The sequence below is a fragment of the Schistocerca nitens genome, chromosome 5 (assembly GCF_023898315.1).
Source record: "Schistocerca nitens isolate TAMUIC-IGC-003100 chromosome 5, iqSchNite1.1, whole genome shotgun sequence".
NCBI classification, from domain to species: Eukaryota; Metazoa; Arthropoda; class Insecta; order Orthoptera; family Acrididae; genus Schistocerca; species Schistocerca nitens.
The window spans coordinates 89,009,363-89,030,366 of record NC_064618.1 but is presented as its reverse complement, the minus strand read 5'-3'; the positions used below and the strand labels follow the sequence as shown (position 1 = coordinate 89,030,366).

The 21,004-nt window shown below is 38.4% G+C and overlaps 1 protein-coding gene across 1 annotated transcript; it reads left to right on the top strand.

The window, feature by feature from the left end:
* Positions 1-3,646: 3,646 nt before the first annotated feature.
* LOC126260106 (acyl-coenzyme A thioesterase 13-like) lies at positions 3,647-20,530 on the top strand. Its single transcript, XM_049957337.1, has 4 exons — positions 3,647-3,790; positions 3,911-4,256; positions 7,098-7,282; positions 19,933-20,530. The coding sequence occupies exons 2-4, from the start codon at positions 4,173-4,175 to the stop codon at positions 20,087-20,089; spliced, it is 426 nt and encodes a 141-aa protein (XP_049813294.1). The 5' UTR covers positions 3,647-3,790; positions 3,911-4,172; the 3' UTR covers positions 20,090-20,530.
* The last annotated feature ends 474 nt before the right edge of the window (positions 20,531-21,004 follow it).

Here is a 21,004-nt window from a genome sequence, read left to right as displayed (position 1 = left end):
GACTTTGTTTACACATTTTAAAACCAAACAATAAAAAATCAGTGTCATTAGAACTGTATATAAAAGTGAAGCTATTGAAGAAGCTCAGTCTATCAAATTGAATAAAGAAAAAGCTAAATGATCTTCTGGTGGAAAAATGCTACTAGTCAATTGCAGAATTTATGAATGACGAGATGATCATTTGAACAATGTGACTACAGTCTGCTTAAAATTACTTTAGGACTGGCAGTTCAGCAGGAACATGTGGAGGTGTGGAGCAGAGTTACCACGTCCAGCATGGACCTAATGCATAACCCTGCTTTTCATTCTACCTACTCAAACTCACAAACTATAAACTATGGAACTTACATCAATATGTTCTGGAAGAACTGCACTATCTTTTCATTTCATTTTTACTGCTGCAATAAATTATTATAGTGGTATATGAACAGTTTATGAAAATGCATTTTCTGATAACATTGTCAAATTTTCATCACATGAGAACCTTGTTTGCTATTGATGTTAGGTGAACACATTAAGCGAATGTAATCTTAAAAATACATCAAATTTTCATCTATTCCAAACTGAAACTCTGTCAGAGTTTTCTAACTTGAGATAATTTCAGTTAAATATGATGTACAATGATCCACTCACATGTCCAATACCAATGGTTTCATTATGAAAAACAAAATGCTATGTTTATAGTTAACATATAATTAAAATTTCTTATCCACATGCTAGTTTCTAACACCAAAAATATAAGATATATGTATGTTTACCACAGTGAGAAAATTTGTCTTAAATAGGTCGACCAATATTGGGAGGAACAAAAGCAATACAGAAAGCATTATGTCAGTATTGCAGCAGTTATATTGTAAACAGTAATACTTATTTTGTGAGATATAGATTGAATTTCTTAAATGAACCACATGCGGAATTAGTCGCTGATAAGGCCTTTTTATTAAAATGTAAAAATTCGCGAATTTATAAGTTTGTCATGTAGCTACTTTCCATTGAAAATTACCCACTTCAGACATGTAGCTGAGTCTGGCTATACTTCATTTCTATTGTGATAATGGAGAAACTCTGCTAACATTGCTCTTGTCATTATGACAAATGCTTGAAGTAGCACTGTGACTGTAACTTTTATTATTTAATGAAATTATAATCTCCTCCACAGATTGTATAGTTATGTTCGTTGACCTTCTTAAAGTCTTCAGACATTATGTTCCTAACAGTGTCTCTCATGAGTGCTTAGACTACAGAAATGGTATATTATTATTATTCCTGGCAATGCACGTTTTTAACATGGGCTCATATTAATTCTGTTGGGTTGACATGCCAGATGTATGGTGGTAGCTTTTACCCATATGGTTTTGCCAGTTCATAGATTTCATACCATGGGGAACTGTGTTCTTTGAAGAGATATCACTTCCACAAGCTCCACTTTTCTAAGATTATTCATTTACAACAGTGTTTCAATGCTGAAGACAATCAATCACTTCCTCCTTTTGTTTTGTGATGGTAGCCTTGCCAACAACTGAATGGTAAGGAGCATTATTTAAAACAATTGTTGACAGTTTTCCCAGTTTTTGAATTAGTGAGTCTATGAACGACTTTGCAAACATAATATGGTCCATTTCTCCTTGATAATCCCCTCTCTCCTTTTATTTAAAAATCAGGAGTCCTTTTGAGAGAAAACCTTGAAAAAAAAACCTGTGGCACAAAGAGTAAGTCTGTCCATCTTGCCAGAAGGCATTGCCTTATTACTTTACTTTTGTCACCTCCCCAGCCCTGCCTGACAACGAGACCACAATTGACCCACATTTTATCAAACCACACTACTTCGACGCTATTCATGCCACCCATCCGCCTAAAAAGGCGGCATCGCCATGCAGCTACATCCTCCCTCTCCATCAACAGCTTATATCCACAGAAATGACCATACTAGAATGCTAGGTCGTGCAATACTGTGTGCATCTGTCTTGAAAAAGACCTGATACCTTGATGGTGACTAATATCATAATGAGTTTCGGATTTTTCTTTTTACGATAGTAATCATAAACAAGATGAACAATCGCATCCTCAGCAAATAAATCTGTATTAGTAATTCGCTTATTCATACAACGCTTTTTTTACCAAGTATTTCAAGCTTCTTTTTTCCAGCTTCCTTTTTTTTTTATTGAACACCCCCTTGCCAATATTCACAATAGTCTTTCCATGTTCAAAGCTGCAGCACTTCAATCGATTATATTGTTAACGCAGAGCACCAGGTCTCTATTAAGTTTTTCAGTCTCAAAATATGTACGTAACGAGCAAACTATGTATATTCCCTGGCCAAGAGAACTACATGAAACGTTTCCACTCGTAACTTTCGACGAACTTCCTTCTGGCGTTGTTCTGTACCGCTCAACAAGTATCAATAACGACAAATATGATCATGTCTACAACAGTAAAAATTGCAACAAGCAAAATGGTAGGGTGCAGCGATCAATCAGGACAGCAACCTGTCTGAAACTCGAACACAGTGCAAGTGGGAAGTGTCGTGGTGGTGGGGTGAACGTTTGACAACTTTGGGCGCTTGTTGAGACTACAGTATAGTGAGGTTGTCGGCATGCGGTCCGTTGCCTCCAAGGGTATCTACTGGTTCCGCCGTAGCCGCCAGTCCTAAAGTAATTTTGAAGAGACCATACTTAATCTCACAGTCTTGTGTACAATATTGTATGCAGAAAATAATGTACTGGTGCATCATGAGGAAAACAAGTTAATGTTTTCGTGTTCAACATAAACCTGTGCTGGTAAAAATAGTGTTAGAGAATTATGTACAGTCCTATCATAAGGCAAAAATTGAGATATCTCCTGTACAATACGATCGGATGGTCTGTAAAATATATCTTATGAGATGAATAAAATACAAGTTGAATAAAAGTATAATATTCGAGTAAAACACTATTAGAAGCAAAAAGGTATAATAATAATAATAACAAAACAGATGAAGAACATTCTTGAAAAAAATCCCACTCATCATATAGCATTTGCAATGTCTCACGAAAACGAACTGGACAATAAAATACGCATTAAGAAGTACGAAATCCTCTGATGTAACATGTGTGAGCACGGTGAGAATCTCCGAGTTCCCAGACGGCGTTACAATCCCCTCCCAATGTAAGCCTCAAAACTTTCTTCCTAAGAAATACCTACGCTTCGTTTTTTTTACTTTGACGGCCTATGTGAATTCGCCCATTTGAAATGCATTGTGGAATGTGGAAAGTTTTGAAATTACGTCCAGTGTGAATCTTCGAAATTTGCCGAAAACATCAATTACGATATGTCTCTTCATTTGAAAATAACAGAAAACTTTACAGAACTGGTGACTGGTTGTATCTCATGTGTTTGCAAACGTAATACCACATGTGAAAATGCATTAAACATGAGCCCCATATCTCTGTGATTTCTCAATTACTGGGTTTAAAGTGAATGAATGAATATTGCATTTACTTGTGGAGCAAATTGATAGTAGGATCACAATTACCAATCCAGTAACAAATAGGTAATTTTTAAGCAACTAATTGATCAAACTCCAGTAGCAGCTGACCACTGTTCGCACTTCACAGATCTCTTTAATCTTGGGTAGAATCACGGCCACTATACAGGTGGCCGTGGTTGAATTGATGTTTTATTGACTGCCTTTGCTTCTGCCAATCGAAATTAGTTCCCTTCGAATTGTAAGCACACCGTTTTGGGACAGCTGTGTGGAAAAGTTCGTATTTAGGAGTCATAAAAAAATAACCTGATCTCCCTAACGTAACTGGTATTACCGTCGTTCGTCAATCAAATCGCTGCTAAAAACATGTGTAGTAGTTGTCGGTAGCTGTGTTATGAGGCTGTATAGTATGTTTAGTAATGTATTATCGTACGAATTTCATTTCAGGAAAAGCGGAGTGTACATTTGGTGCTTTTGCTTAAAGTAAAAAGGGAAATTACGCACTGACGTAGCATTCGCTCGCTGGAATAGCGATCTATAAACGTTGCCGTATTTTAATTGCTGGGTTAATGTTAAACATCCTGCTTGTTGTTATTCAGATTTATCTTCTTTCTTGCAAAGAAACGTGCAATGACATTCAGCTGCAGCTTGTTATTGGTATTATTAGCTATCTCGTGATCGTCGAGCATTTACATCTATTTGACTGAGAATGGCAGGACAAGGAGCGAACTTTATTGCATCTATAGCCAAAAGATGTGTTGAGGCAAATGGGTTTGAAAGACTGCTAAACAAGGTGAGTTTTAATACAACCTTGTGGAAGCACTAGTAATTTGTGGCGCGATGTGGCGTAAGCGGTGAAGGACGTTACGTTTAGTAGATTACTCAAGGCGATGAACCAACGATAATGAGAACACCGGTACAATTTTCTGTTAAAAGAATAAGAGGTGCACGCACTCAGACGGAAAACGAAAGCATTCTTCGAAATCCCACTGTGTGTGCATGACTGAGCATTTATAAGTGAGGATACTATTAAACTGAATCTCTCGTCCGATTCATATTCCATTCAAATTTAGATTCCAAACTGAAGACTATTCTTATCTTTTTCATGTATTATCATATATCAAAGTGTAATTAATTTTTTTGTCAACAGACACAAACAGTTACCGGTATATTATATTGCAAGTACAGAGATTTGATCTGGTCACTTTTGCGTGATAGTGTTAAGAAAGATTGGAGATACATAATAATTACAGTACTGGGGCACTGCTCACCTTTGGTTCTGTTTCCAGTTTTCTTTTTTCCAAAGCCAGCGGTACTGGCATATGGAGTTTCAGCCCTTTGTTACCGATTGTTTATTGCTTTAGACTGTGGGTTCAAAAGCTCAGAGTATACAACATAATTTAACCTTCCCATGTTTTTGCCTCTTTCCTTTAGGAGATATACAACTTAGTATGAAGAATGTGTTTGCAATAAGCTTAAGTTTTCATAAGCACTGTTTCCTGTAATTGTGTGCAGCTGTTATTCCTGTAGGGCTTCAGTAAACATTCTAGCAGTCACTACTTCTATTTATGTAATATACTGGTTTTCTGTTTTTATCTGAATCCATTTTGTAGATATATCTATGCATAGCATTACTACAGTGAAATCGCTAATATCAAGTAGGCCTACATCAGTTGGTCTTGCTAAGAAATTCATTGTTAAAATAGAAGGAATTGTTCACAGATAAACCCTTTTGGCCTGTCTTGAACTTTATAAGTAATGTAACATTTTTGTGGTTGCTGTGAATTCATTGAAAATTGGTGTTCCTCAGTAATGGACACCTTAGTGGACCTAAGTAAGTGATTTTAAGTCTTTACACAGATTATTGTTGTTACTGTTATTAACTGCATAAACCTGAACTGTTGACTTGAGAGGTATATTATTAACGTCAAACTTCATTAAGGATTAAGTATACTGAGAAGCAGTTATTAATGTATCCAGTTCTTTGACCATGCTGCAGCAAGGTGTTCATGAATTTCTACCACAATTGATTTGTGATACAGACTTCAGGGCTCTGAAATTTGCATGTAAACAAAAATTTGTATGGAAGTTGCAGCAGTTTAGTTGTATTTCCCACCAACCAAATTTATCATTCATACTTCCAAGAATTTGACACTGTCCGACCTCTTGCATGTGCTTGTACTCCCATACATGTAACCTCTTACAAGTTCTGAACTTTTTTTTTTTTAGAATTAATGACAATGATTTGGTCATTTATTAATGCCTGTGGAAATTCAATAAAAGCTTTTGTTAAACTCTTTGTGTTCAGGACAAGGCCTTCTGACTGAAAGCTTAAATGTATAGCAGGATTTTCATTGTGCCTGTTTGAAACTCAACATCTCATCTTTTTAAAACTACATTTCATATCCTATTCATCAAATGTTTGTACCAACTGCAAACAAAACAGACTATACAACAGGGAATGTGCCTTTTGGATACAGGACTATATTCTTGGATAAATATTACTTGAAACATTTCACATAACTTCCTGAGACAATGTAGTATTATAATTTATTGAATAGGATGTTGCATTTTATGCAGTCAGATGCCTTTGACAGATCACTGAATATACAAGTTGCTTGTAATTTATTTTGCAAAGAGTCAAGTAACTTCTCATTCTATGTGTGTATGTGTAACTCAATATCAGAACCATTTAGAAATCCACACTGTGCCCTCAACCATGTTATTTCTAAGCATGTAGTGGAATGAGTGTAGGTATGTTGATGTCTAGTCACGTTGCACATGAATAAGACATGTCTTCGTATTTTCTAATGTAGCATTTCAGTGTACATAGAACTGCTGTAGTAACAGTGTTATTCTAATTTGCTTCAAGCATTAGTTATACCAAACATATTGCTTGATTGTAGCAGTCCATAACTTCTGTGCTAACATAATGTTTTGCTTTGATTTGCAAAGGCAAAATAACTCTCCCAGTTATACCTAGAATTTTATATGCAGGTTACATGTACAATAAGTATGGTTTGTTAGGCTTTGGAGATACATATTTTTCATACTTATTGAAACTAAATTAAGTACTGCCAATTATGGTACTCAGTTTTTGTAGAATTTGTTTTCTAGGACAATTTATCTGCAAAATAATTGCATTTGCCTCCCCCCTGAACTCTCAAAGACTCACAACTTACCCTTACAGCTTTACGTCTGCCAGAACATCCCTACCTTCCAAATTTCGCTGAAGTTCCCCTGCATACCTTGCAGCACTATCACTCCTGGAGGAAATAATATTGCAGAAAAATGACTTAGCCACAACCAGGGGATTGTTTTCAGAGTGAATTTTCACTGCGCTGTGGAATGTACTCTAATTTGAAACTTTCTGGTGGATTAGGTAGGGAAAAAGGTATTGGTGGAAGTAAATATGTGACGGTGAGTCAGTCTTGGATAGCACAGTCTATAGAGAACTTGCTCACAAAGGCCAAAGGTCCCAGGTACGAGTCTGGTGAAGAGTTCTAATCTGACAAGAAGTTACAAATCGGCAAAGACTTTGTTGAAGAGTGAAAATTCATTCTGGAAATTATTCAATATTTACATTTTGTTTCTCTTTGTTTTCGCTTTAACACCATCGACTTTCCATTTTCAGATACGCATAATATCTGCGGGTGAGGGAAAATGTCTGGCAGAATTCACTGTTGCACAAGAACATCAGAATGTGGGTGGTACACTGCATGGTGGATTCACAGCAACATTGGTTGACCAGATTTCGACATATGCTTTAATGACATATGGAAAAGGCGTGCCAGGTGTTTCTGTAAACATCAATGTGAGGTAATGCACGGCAGGCTCTTTATCATTTGATTCATAATCTAGTTGTAATACTTTTCAACTTCTAGTGGGGATATGCCTGGGACATCATTGTTTCTTGTTCCAGTGTTTTGACTAGATGCCGTATGGCTGTTGTAATGGAAACTCATAGTCTGACCACTGAGCCCAATGCTATTCCTTTTTATGTCCAGAACACAGTTGGTTGTAAAGCCAAAGCCACAAAAGATAGTAAAATGTCTTCTAAATAATTCATAAATAAATTAGCCACCAGAGGTGAAACAGTATTTCCCATGGCGCACCATGCCTATAATTCAGCTGCTTTTAATTGTTGGCCATTACAGTTCTGCTTTATTATTAGGAAGCTCTGATGTGGTTTCTTTATTTCATTAGTTATTAGATGCTCCGTATGTGACTTTCACAATAGCCATGGTGTACAACTGTTAACTGAGCAAAAGATTGCATAGGCAGTTTAAAAAAACAAAATCTTGTTACCTGTTGGCCATTTATGGGTTTCTTATTAACTGCTTGTTTCTATTTGAGAACTCTTCCGTGGTACAGAAGAAGTTATTAAGGAAAGATAACTTTATATTTGAAAATGCTTCAGCTTCTTCTTCTTCTTCTTCTTCTTCTTCTTCTGATGTTGTCACATTGAAACCACAATAGAGTTCAAATCCGAAGGCAGGGTTGTGAGTGAAGTATAACACTTACTACCAAAAGCTAGTTTATTATTGACACCAGATAACTTGAAAACCTTCAGAAAAGGGGTGAATTCTGTCATGACTCATTGTGACATATTTCAGTCTGCTTTTGTTCTAGAGCTACAGAATCAAAATGTTTTTTTTTTTTTTTTTTTAACTTCACAGTTTAACTGCGCATTACCATGGCAGAGTCCCCGCCCCCACCCCCACCCCACCATGAACCATGGACCTTGCCGTTTGTGGGGAGGCTTGCGTGCCTCAGCGATACAGATAGCCGTCCGTACCGTAGGTGCAACCACAACGGAGGGGTATCTGTTGAGAGGCCAGACAAACGTGTGGTTCCTGAAAAGGGGCAGCAGCCTTTTCAGTAGTTGCAGGGGCAACAGTCTGGATGATTGACTGATCTGGCCTTGTAACACTAACCAAAACGGCCTTGCTGTGCTGGTACTGCAAACGGCTGCAAACAAGGGGAAACTACAGCCGTAATTTTTCCCGAGGGCATGGAGCTTTACTGTATTGTTAAATGATGATGGCATCCTCTTGGGTAAAATATTCCGGAGGTAAAATAGTCCCCCTTTCGGATCTCCGGGCGGGGACTACTCAAGAGGATGTCGTTATCAGGCGAAAGAAAACTGGCGTTCTACGGACCGGAGCGTGGAATGTCAGATCCCTTAATCGGGCAGGTAGGTTAGAAAATTTAAAAAGGGAAATGGATAGGTTAAAGTTAGATATAGTGGGAATTAGTGAAGTTCGGTGGCAGGAGGAACAAGACTTCTGGTCAGGCGAATACAGGGTTATAAATACAAAGTCAAATAGGGGCAATGCAGGAGTAGGTTTAATAATGAATAGGAAAATAGGAATGCGAGTAAGCTACTACAAACAGCATAGTGAACGCATTATTGTGGCCAAGATAGGCACAAAGCCCACGCCTACTACAGTAGTACAAGTTTATATGCCAACTAGCTCTGCAGATGACGAAGAAATTGAAGAAATGTATGATGAAATCAAAGAAATTATTCAGATAGTGAAGGGAGATGAAAATTTAATAGTCATGGGTGACTGGAATTCGTCAGTAGGAAAAGGGAGAGAAGGAAACGTAGTAGGTGAATATGGATTGGGGGTAAGAATTGAAAGAGGAAGACGCCTGGTAGAATTTTGCACAGAGCACAACTTAATCATAGCTAACACTTGGTTCAAGAATCATAAAAGAAGGTTGTACACATGGAAAAAGCCTGGAGATACTGACAGGTTTCAGATAGATTATACAATGGTAAGACAAAGATTTAGGAACCAGGTTTTAAATTGTAAGATATTTCCAGGGGCAGATGTGGACTCTGACCACAATCTATTGGTTATAAACTGTAAATTAAAACTGAAGAAACTGCAAAAAGGTGGGAATTTAAGGAGATGAGACCTGGATACTCTGAAAGAACCAGAGGTTGTACAGAGTTTCAGGGAGAGCATAAGGGAACAATTGACAAGAATGGGGGAAAGAAATACAGTAGAAGAAGAATGGGTAGCTTTGAGGGATGAAGTAGTGAAGGCAGCAGAGGATCAAGTAGGTAAGTGTAACAGAAGAAATAAAGAATTTAATTGATGAAAGGAGAAAATATAAAAATGCAGTAAATGAAGCAGGCAAAAAGGAATACAAACGTCTCAAAAATGAGATCGACAGGAAGTGCAAAATGGCTAAGCAGGGATGGCTAGAGAACAAATGTAAGGATGTAGAGGCTTATCTCACTAGGGGTAAGATAGATACTGCCTACGTGAAAATTATAGAGACCTTTGAAGATAAGAGAACCACTTGCATGAATATCAAGAGCTTTGATGGAAACCCAGTTCTAAGCAAAGAAGGGAAAGCAGAAAGGTGGAAGGAGTATATAGAGGGTCTATAGAGGGGCGATGTTCTTGAAGACAATGTTATGGAAATGGAAAAGGATGTAGATGAAGATGAAATTGGAGATACAATACTGCATGAAGAGTTTGGCAGAGCACTGAAAGACCTAAGTCGGAACAAGGCCCCGGGAGTAGACAACATTCCATTAGAACTACTGACAGCCTTGGGAGAGCCAGTCCTGACAAAACTCTACCATCTGGTGAGCAAGATGTATGAGACAGGCGTAATACCTTCAGACTTCAAGAAGAATATAATAATTCCAATCCCAAAGAAAGCAGGTGTTGACAGATGTGAAAATTACTGATCTATCAGTTTAATAAGTCACGGCTGCAAAATACTAACGCGAATTCTTTACAGACGAATGGAAAAACTGATAGAAGCCGACCTCGGGGAAGATCAGTTTGGATTCCGTAGAAATATTAGAACACGTGAGGCAATACTGACCCTACGACTTATCTTAGAAGCTAGATTAAGGAAAGGCAAACCTACATTTCTAGCATTTGTAGACTTGGAGAAAGCGTTTGACAATGTTGACTGGAATACTCTATTTCAAATTCTGAAGGTGGCAGGGGTAAAATACAGGGAGTGAAAAGCTATTTACAATTTGTACAGAAACCAGATGGCAGTTATAAGAGTCGAGGGGCATGAAAGGGAAGCAGTTGTTGGGAAGGGAGTAAGACAGGGTTGTAGCCTCTCCCCGATGTTGTTCAATCTGTACATTGAGCAAGCAGTGAAGGAAACAAAAGCAAAATTCGGAGTAGGTATTAAAATCCATGGAGAAGAAATAAAAACGTTGAGGTTCGCTGATTACATTGCAATTCTGTCAGAGACAGCAAAGGACCTGGAAGAGCAGTTGAACGGAATGGACAGTGTCTTGAAAGGAGGATAATAGATGAACATCAATAAAAGCAAAACGAGGATAATGGAATGTAGTCAAATTAAGTCGGGTGATGCTGAGGGAATTAGATTAGGGAATGAGACACTTAAAGTAGTAAAGGAGTTTTATTATTTGGGGAGCAAGATAACTGATGATGGTCGAAGTAGAGAGGATATAAAATGTAGACTGGCAATGGCAAGGAAAGCATTTCTGAAGAAGAGAAATTTGTTAACATCGAGTATAGATTTAAGTGTCGGGAAGTCGTTTCTGAAAGTATTTGTGTGGAACATGGACGATAAATAGTTTGGACAAGAAGAGAATTGAAGCTTTTGAAATGTGGGGCTACACAATAATGCTGAAGATTAGATGGGTAGATCACATAACTAATGAGGAAGTATTGAATACGATTGGGGAGAAGAGAAGTTTGTGGCACAACTTGACTAGGAGAAGGGATCGGTTGGTAGAACATGTTCTGAGGCATCAAAGGATCACCAATTGGAGGGCAGCGTGGAGGGTAAAAATCGTAGAGGGAGACCAAGAGATGAATACACTAAGCAGATTCAGAAGGATGTAGGTTGCAGTAGGTACTGGAAGATGAAGAAGCTTGCACAGGAGTAGCATGGAGAGCTGCATCAAACCAGTCTCAGGACTGAAGACGACGACAACCACCATGGCAGTGGAGATCATGGTAGTAAAATTATTGGATGACACTGCAGCACTCTCCATGTAAATAGCCTTCGGGTTTGTCACATTGTGCAAATTTTGGTGAAAGTCACAGCAGTCTTCCTGACATTTTTCGGGATTGATTCATGTTCTAGAGAATTATTAGTAATGCTACTGATGAGCTAGTTTAATTCCAGTTTAAGGTATAGCATACTTTGTGTTAGCATAGTTTGCAGTTTGTGTGGGACATTAGTGTATTGTTGAAAATTGTATTAATGTATTGCTGTGGTCCATGATGGCTTAACCACCACTTGTTCCTTTTAAAGTGAGGAAATCAGCATCCCCTTTGCCCAGGAGCTGTGCAGCAGCAGCCACTGGCGGGTTTCCCTACCACGGTTTACTGAGCCTGACGAGGGTTTCTTTACACAGGATCCCAAGCCTAATAATACATTTCAATAAGTGTTTGAGACCAAAGATAAAAGAGGATCCAAAGCTTATGTTTACTACAAGCTACTAGAATTTTTATCAGTTTAATTAATTTGCGGTAGCGTATCGAGGAAAACTATACTGCTGGTCATATGTCGTCATGGATGGGATTGTTTGGGAACAAATTTCAACAAGACAGAAACCAAAAATTTACACTTTTTAAATGTGATTGCCTCAGATTATCAGAGCCATGAAAAAGAGAAAACAATTCATTGGATTTCGTATTCCATTTCATTTTTTATAAAAGGAGTTTTAGAGCTGACTGCTGTAGAGATGTCTAAAAGACAAAAAGACTACTTATTTGCAGTTTTTCTGACTCAGTTCACTTCATGGTCGTCAAGAATTTTCTTCCACAGAGAGTACAAAACTATTGTACAACAAAAAAAAGATGTCAGATTTTAATTTGCGTTCCAGCAAAATTGGGCCCGTTTTCAATGCAGTTCCATCTTGTTGCCATTATTCAGGGCCATAAATGCTTGCATTGCTAAACCAGATCGAGATTTTATGAGGTTTAGAATGTGGTCACTCTAATGCAAACAGCTTAAAAGAGTTTGCAGAAGACTTTTGTTTATAAAAGTGGGCCAAAACTTTGCCCTCAGTTTGTAAACTGTTGGAAAGTGGTAGGAGAATGAAATGTTATGTTCTAAGAGTTTGTATTGGTAGTTATTACGTGCAAAGTTTCAGGTTTATTCTGCTATTACTTCCAGATGTATAAAAAGCTAAACTTGACATTTTTTCGAGCGTCTATTTTTTCAGCCGACTTTGCTTCAGATTATCTCAAAGAAAATTGACGACGAAATGGATTATATTATTTCACCTAAGAGTGTAAAATGTCGTGCAAGATGGCCCTTTTTTTTACTTTCAAGAAAATATTGCTGAAATATTATGTCTCAAAATTGCCAAAGACCCATGGGTGCACTGTTGGTAGTTGCGCTATGGGGTTAAAGAAATGAGTATATCTCTGAAAGTATTAAACTAGTGATTGTGAATCTTCACCAGCGTTTATTGAAAACTTGAATGTTCACACAAAATTCATTACGATCATGCAGAAACTTTTTCCGAAAGTAGACCACTTGACATGGAATGGCCCACTGGTGATACTTGCACTTTATCTGTCAAGGTTAGTCAGTAAGCCACACCGTGTGCAGCACAGCTCATGACTCTGCTCCCTCTGCAAAGCTTCACAGTTGTCAAGTGGGTCTTCAGTGTCATTGAACCTCCCATTGTCAGTCAGCACCTTTGGACTATAGCTTGGCTTCATATAGAGCACATTGACAACATCTCTGCATGCTTGTCGTATTGATGAAGGGTCATACTCCTAAAGTTGATATGTGACATCAGTAACACTTTAGTAACTTTTTTTCAGTACTCCCCATTACCTGTACATGTATAAAAATCCATAACAAGTCTTTTGGGCTATATCTCACTGGCTGGCCTTTGGTGATATAATGCCGTCAGTTTTTCTTCTGGGTGTCCAGGGTCCATGAGCAAGCCAGCTGCCTTGCTTCTTCGGCCCTGCTGATGAGGTGTTTCACATAGTCATTCTAAGTATCGTTCAGTTGAAACAGGAACAGTATATCCATTTCTGTTGTGGCCTCCTGACTGTGGAGCAGAAAGTACAGCGTACATCGAGGGAGAGTATATCTGCCAATTTCTTATTGAAGCATTGTGTGAGGTCATTCACCTGTGGATGGTTGCTGTTCTGTGGGTGATGTCACAATGTGAAATTACCTCTAAAACTAGTCTTGATTGGAAAACTTTTCCACAGTCCGAGGTAATCAGATGGGGTGCTTCGTGCTTCAAACTGATGTCTTCCACAAGGAGCTCTGAAATTTCGAGGGCTTCAGCACTGGCACAGCTTCGGTGAGAGCATAGTGGGTGCAGACTATTATCCATAGATTCCAGTTTATCCACTCTGAGAACTTCCTAAGAGGTTCAATTACAGTTCAGTGGAATGGTGCTACTGTATATGGGATTGGTACCAGGTGCCCCAGAGGCAATTGTGGCAAGTCCTTCCATTATTGGCATTCCTTACAGGGTTCACATAGTGTCTAATGGATAAGTAGAGACCTGGCCACCCTATTGGATCATAGTTCCTGTTTTTTAACTGGAGTTCTACTTTGGTTGGTTCCTCTTCTTTTCAAGGCTTCCATTTGTTCAGCAGCAATGTCATCTCATGCAGCCATGACTGAGATTTCAATAACACTCCTGTGTTCCACCAAAGAATTTCTTGAAAGTCATTCAACGTATTTGTGTTTGCATCCACTTTGACAATGTACTTCTGAAGCTACAGTACCCATTTCGCCGGTCAAGCCAACAGATCCTTCAGGCTAGGCAGCCATTATAGGGAATGGTAGTCTGTCACAGCAGTGATTGGCTTAATAAATAAATATGGCCGGAGCTGATTGATGGCCCAAATTACTGCAAGCCACTCCTTCTAAGTTGTAGAGTAGTTCACCTAGGACTTGGAGAGTACTCTGAAAGCCTAAAGTATCACAATTTCAGCACCTTTCTAAATGTGGACTAGAACTGCATGTATCCCATAATGACTAGTGTCAGTGTGAAATTATGTCTTGGCATTCTTGCCATACAGTGCTAGAAATGGAGATGATGATAGCACTTCCTTAAGGAAAAGGAATGGTCTTCATCGCACCTCATTTCTAGAAAATTTGGTGTCCCCAGCAGTAGTTATTTCAAGGAACATGCCTTGATACAGAAGCCCTTTTGTGAATTGCCGTTAGTAAAAGCACATTTCGAGAAAACTGCTTACATCATGAATGTCCCAAGGGGCCAGAAAATATGTGACTCCTCTTATTTCCTCCGGATCAGGATGGTCTCCATAGCTGTCCACTAGGTGCCCCAAGATTTTTATTTCGTGAGTGGCAAAGAGGCACTTTTTTTTTTTTTTTTTTTTTTTTTAATTCAGGCAGAGGTCTGCAGTCTCAACACACTTCAACATGGTTGTCAGGCATCTTAGATGTTCTTCAAATGTTTTTGAAAAAACAACAGCCAGTTAGCAGAGACACAGTGCCCATCAAAGTTGTTGAAGTTGGTAGTCGATCATATAATCCAAGGTGGCTGGAACATTATACATTCCAAACATTATAACTTTTAACTATGGAGCTATGAAGGCAGTCTCTTCCCAGTCAGTCTTCTCATCTTCAGTTTGCCAATAACCTGTCTGCATGTTCAGAGTTGAGAAATACTTTGCTTCTTTCAAGTAGTTTAGGGTGACATCATTATGGGGCGTGATTTCCCTAAATCACTCCAGGCAAATGCCGGGATGGTTCCTCTGAAAGGGCACGGCCGACTTCCTTCCCCATCCTTCCCTAATCCGATGAGACCGATGACCAAGCTGTCTGGTCTTCCCCAAACCAACCAACCAACCATTATGGGGCAATGAATATTCATCTTTCTTCACGATTTTGTTCAATCATCAGCAGTTGACACAGAAACGCCATGTGCCGTCCTCCTCCTTCACGAGGACTACAGGAGAGAGCCGAGGACTCTTGGTTCAGGGATATCCTCTTGCTGCATCTTTGCCAGCTCCTCATGCATTATCTATCATTCAGCTGGCAACATTCCATATGAGAGCTGGCTAATTGATGGCTGATTCCCAGTGACGGTACGGTGCTTTGCAATTGGCCTCTCCGTCTATCTTTTTCTCCACTCAGGATATGAAAGCACCGAAAATTGACGCAGAGTGGCTGTCGCTTGCTGGTATTGTTCCTCGGTCAGTCCAGATTGTATTAGCAGTTTGATAGCAGTGTCCTCCCCTGCATTGTCTGTAGTGGTAGTGGAGCATGATCCTTTGTCGCTGGCCTTCCTGGGTGGGTTCGGCTGTAGTGCCAATTAATGATTCAAAGTTCTTGACCACGTACAATGCTTACGATCATTGCTGGAATGTAAATTTCTTTTGTAAGTCTGAGTAGCTCTTTGCAATCAAAAAAAAGCTTCACAGCATCTCGATTGTCAACTGGAACTTGTATCACTGATGATTGTGGCAAACAACCATGCAGACCAATCTTTGTTGTGTGTGCTTCTTGGTATAGCTTTGTCAATCTGGATCTCTGATCTTCTGCATTCTGTGACAGCTTGTGATGCCTGCAAGAAGTCCAGTCTGAGAATAACTTTATGAGTACATTATATTAAAATGACAAATTCAGAGGGCTTTGTTGTGTCATCGATACTTCCTGCTGCAAGTGTTCCTGTCGGCTGGATGTATTTCCCATTTTTGACCTGCAGTACAATCACTTTTGTATCACGGAACATAGTCTCCTTTAGTTAGTGTCAATAGCATCCAAAACTGAACAAAAGAAAAGCCAGAGTCGACTCGCACCCAGACAAGTTGGATGTTGTTGATGACATTGGTGAGGTTTCCTGACATCTTGGTGACTATCTTCCGTGGAGAACATACATTCGGTGGCCTCAGCCCAGTAGGTGGTCACCTTGCTTAGTTTTCCTTAGTCAAGTGGCTATCAAGCACTCAGGACCTCAGTATGACGGTGGGGAATGGCTGTGGTGTGTCGGGGAGCACCCTCTTCCAGCATACAGCAATGGGCTTGGTCCCACAGGTTGGTTATAATCCTTTGTAGCTGACTAGCACGAATAGAACTGTTGTGACGGTTGACATTGTGCAGCGCAGTAGTACTCAAAAATTTGCCTTCTTTTCAGTGCAGTATCGTGCAGCGTGCCCAATGCATCCACAGTGGAAACCCACCAGCATGTTGTCCTCTGTCCTCAAAATGTTTTTTCTCTTGCGGGGCACTATATTTGGCATGGGAGTTGGTTGTACTTGTGTTGGTTGGGTGCTGGGTTGTCATTTGATGGCTGCGGCATAGTCACAGTTGCCCCTGTCTGTTCTTCCTGGCAGATTTGGCTGGTGGCGAAGACCAGTGTTAAAGATTGATACTCCTCTTCTTCAACATTTTCTGTTACCTCCTGACATATGGGTTCGACATTCGTGGCACCTATCTCTTGTGCAAACAGTCCAACATTTCTAGCTTCTCTTACTATATGGTGCATGGGAGAGGCAAGCTTATGGTGGTCTTCCACTACTACCATAGGGACCAAGTTCGACAGTTAGTCATACTTCTGTCTGCCTCTTTTCTGTTGAATTTCCTCAGTTCACTGGCATCATTCAATAAATTCCACTGTCTTTGTGAATCCTTTACCAGCAGAGCTTGGTACATGTATTCTGCGACTCCTTTGATAGAGTGTGAGATTTTGTCAGCTTATGTCATATTCAGATCCATCATTTGGCATAAGGCCAAAACATGCGGTATGTATGACTGGATCATTTCTCTATGATATTTCGCCCTGTTCTACACTTGTTCTTCTGCTACATGGACTTGCTGCTGATTTTCGCCAAACATTTTTTTCAGTTTGGTCTCTAATTTGTCCCAGCTATTGAGCTCCTCATCTAGAATCGTTGCTTGGCTGTGCCATCCAAGCAAAAGTACACTTTTGCCAAACACATCATGTCAGTACACTTTTGCCAAACACATCATGTCATGTCCCTTGTTGTATTTAGTGACTTGGTCAGATTGTTTCAGCCATTTTGTCGGGTCCTGACCTGCGTCTCTGGAAAACAATGATGGATGCCTGATACTGCTGTTTGGTACTCTGTGTGTCCTAAATATGCAAGTATTAGGAATAAAGTACAGCTTGTATTCTGGTTCCTGCCTTTGTAGTTGGCAGCTTTTATATTGTGTAATGGAAGCCATAGTGATGTAGATGTTTTGAAGTATCCTGTGTCCCCACAAAACAGTGTCACATTGAAACCACAATCAAACCCAAATCCAAAGGCAGGGTCATCAGTGAAATACAACACTTAGCAATGAAAGCATATTTACTAATGACAACAACTCCTGGGCAGTTATTTATACAAACTTCAAATATTCCGGAAAGGCTGATATTTATACATACGTTGAGTATTCTACAATGTAGAAATGTAAGATATTTCAACAACCTTGCAGAAATGGATAACACCGAATAACAAATAATTGCTGGTAGTCAGGTTAGAACTGGTGACCCACAGCACACCAACCAGTGATGCTAATAGCTACACCACTCTACCTGCACCACAGAGGGGTCAGTATTTTATTTGCTTTGGCAGATTGTAAAAGAGTATTTTATCCATGTATTATGCACCTTCCTGTGACAAAGATAATAACTAGTGGAATGTCCATATTATTATTATTATTTTTCCTTATAGTGTTGTATTTTTGAATGCTTGTTATCCATAAACTGCAGTGGTTTGTTGACAGCAAATTTCATCAGTGAATAAATTTACTGTGAGGCTGTGAATAATACTCCCAGTTGTTTTAACAGATGCCTGAAAGTTGTATATACATAAATGACAAAAATGCTTCTAATTACTTTCTTCATGTTGTGAATACTTTTTGCATAAATGAGGAGCTACCTGAAACATTTTTGCATTGACAATGACTACGATTACAATGATGATGATAATTGCCATCATGCATTGAAATAAACAAATTACCTCAAATTAGAACTTCTCTTTTCTTTGTTTTCAAAATTTTTCAAGAAATTTGTGCGCAGTGGACTACTAACCCTTGTTGTGGATATTAACTTGTTAACTGCCCCTCAGTTTAGCTCCCATATATGGTTGAAAAGTAAACTGCGTATGACCTCACAAGTGCTGAAGCCTATGCTAGTGCAAATTTTAAAATTTTGCTACAGAAGCAAAAATGTTGAGGCATTAACAGCATCCCTGTTGCATAAATGGAATGTTGTTACCATCATAAGAGACAGTTATTGAGAAATTGCTGGCAAAGAGTAAAAATGAAGTATGTACAGGAATTATAAAATATGGAATGCCACAATGTTCGATAATGTGTATTAAAAAAATAAGGACTAAAACTCCACTGTAACAGCCAAACTTGTATTATAGCTCAGGCGGCCTAAGTATTACTTTCATGAGGTATTATGCAGTTGCAAACAAATCAAATTATATTATGCCATCAGAAATAGTCATTAATGGCCATTTATTAAATGATGAAAACTTTCGATGCCTGGCATCTTATGGAATTGTGTTAGCAGCCAGCACAATAAAGCAACTAAAGTACCTTTTCATCAAAGGAAGCAATAAGAGTATTGTGAGAAGTATGTAGCCAATATCTTGCAGAGGTATCTCTGTAGATCTTGGAATGCTTACACTAACTCCTTAACAATGTACCTGGATAATAAAGTGTTAATATCCATTTGTAATTTGTGTAAGGAGAAACACAATATACAGTTTATTATTATTATTATTATTATTATTATTATTATTAGTAGTAGTAGTAGTAGTAGTAGTTGTTGTTGTTGTTGTGCAAGCTATCATTAGTGCGTGTGCTTCAGTTGATCAAGATGTGAATCACCATGCTAGAAAAAAAAAAAAACAAAGTAAAGATATTGTGTTTTTTAGAATGTAAAGATGTTCTCAACCTCGAACACTGCAGTGATTTACTAAGCACATCTTACTGAAAGTGGGTATACCTTGGCCTTTCTTGAATCTTTGTACTCACTTAACGCTCCAGGTACATGGGAACGTACAGCTAAACATGGACTCTGAATCATGGTGCTTCTTGGCATTTATCTCATTAACAAATTATTGTCAGAGGCGAATGGAAGCTATAAGTTACAGAGTAAAATACCAGGATCAACAGGGGATGGAACCCTGGACCATAGTTGTAGTCCAACACTTACGTGCTGAATGAAACAAGTACAATTTATGAAAATTGCAGTGGAATGCATGGCATTAATGCTTTGCAAGAAATGATTAATTAGTTAAAGTATATACAGCACTGCAAGAATACCACTTCTTCTTTTGTTTTATATGGCATGTCATAATTAGTATAATCATCTGGTATTTATTGATGTAGCTACATACATTTTGTAATGGGTAGTGTCTGTTGCTTAAAATCTTTAAGAGGAATCTATAGAAAATAACTGATGGGGATATTTATACTGTGAATGATTTTTACACAGCATATTTAGCACCAGTTTTTATTTATATTTGTTTCAGTTATATGAAACCAGCATCAGCGGGTGAAGAAGTCATTATAGATGCACAAACACTGCGTGCTGGAAAGACGTTAGCATTCCTGGAGGTTGATCTAAAAAAGAAAGCAACAGGAGAGTTGATTGCAAAAGGTTCACATACCAAATTCATTGGTTTTTAATTGTGTTCTTTGCAGTCTATACACAGGAAGAAGTGTAGGATGGGGTATTAGCTTTAATTAGCTTTTATTGTTTTTTTTTTTTTTGCATATAATTGTCATGAAACATGACTGCCAGGGCTATGTATGTGTCTGAAATGTACTGTGATATTATTATTTCACTCTCTTGTTCCTACAAGCAGTATTCAGTAAACAAAGGAAATTAACATACATTGCTAAACAAAAATGGTATGTGGCTATTTTATGTAGGAACTTATAAAGAGAGATCTTTTTATGTGATATATGTGTACATAAGTGAATCTTGTAAGTGAAATTTGAGCAGCATAACTTGATTTTTAATATTCAGTTACTGATGCTCTTAGGTACTGCTTCCACTAATTTTTTATGGAAGTTTTTTTAATGGAATTGATAGGAGTGTCATCTGTTCATAGTTGCTTTGAATTACTGTTGTGATTTTCATACCATGAAATACATACGTCAAATATTCAATTTTGTAATAGATTATTACAGATTCCTTCAAAAATATAATTCCTTTTGACATACAAGACCCTTATATTTGCTACCATTTACATATCGACATCAGTTAAAAATGTCTGCAGTATTAGTGAGTTTTCCTGTACTATTATTAAATTAATTCTAGTGAGGGACTTGTATGGCACCTAAGTGAGAATAATTTATTACAATGAAACAAGAGTGTGTGCCACTGGAAGTGGCATTCATAATTCACTTAGGCATCTGTATAACCATGTCTAGCTATTACTATACAACTTTTATGCATATCCACAGATGAATCCAGGATTGCATATAATATTCCCAGTTAAGTGGAAGCTTCAGTAACTAATTCTGTGTGTGTGTGTGTGTGTGTGTGTGTGTGTGTTTTGAAAGGGGGGGGGGGAGAGAGAGAGAGAGAGAGAGAGA

Excerpts from the sequence above, each read along its gene's own strand:
- LOC126260106 (XM_049957337.1), top strand. The coding sequence starts at position 4,173 with ATGGCAGGACAAGGAGCGAACTTTATTGCATCTATAGCCAAAAGATGT. Across the intron at positions 4,257-7,097 it reads TTGAAAGACTGCTAAACAAG|ATACGCATAATATCTGCGGG; the intron begins GTGAGTTTTAAT and ends TTCCATTTTCAG. Across the intron at positions 7,283-19,932 it reads TCTGTAAACATCAATGTGAG|TTATATGAAACCAGCATCAG; the intron begins GTAATGCACGGC and ends TATTTGTTTCAG.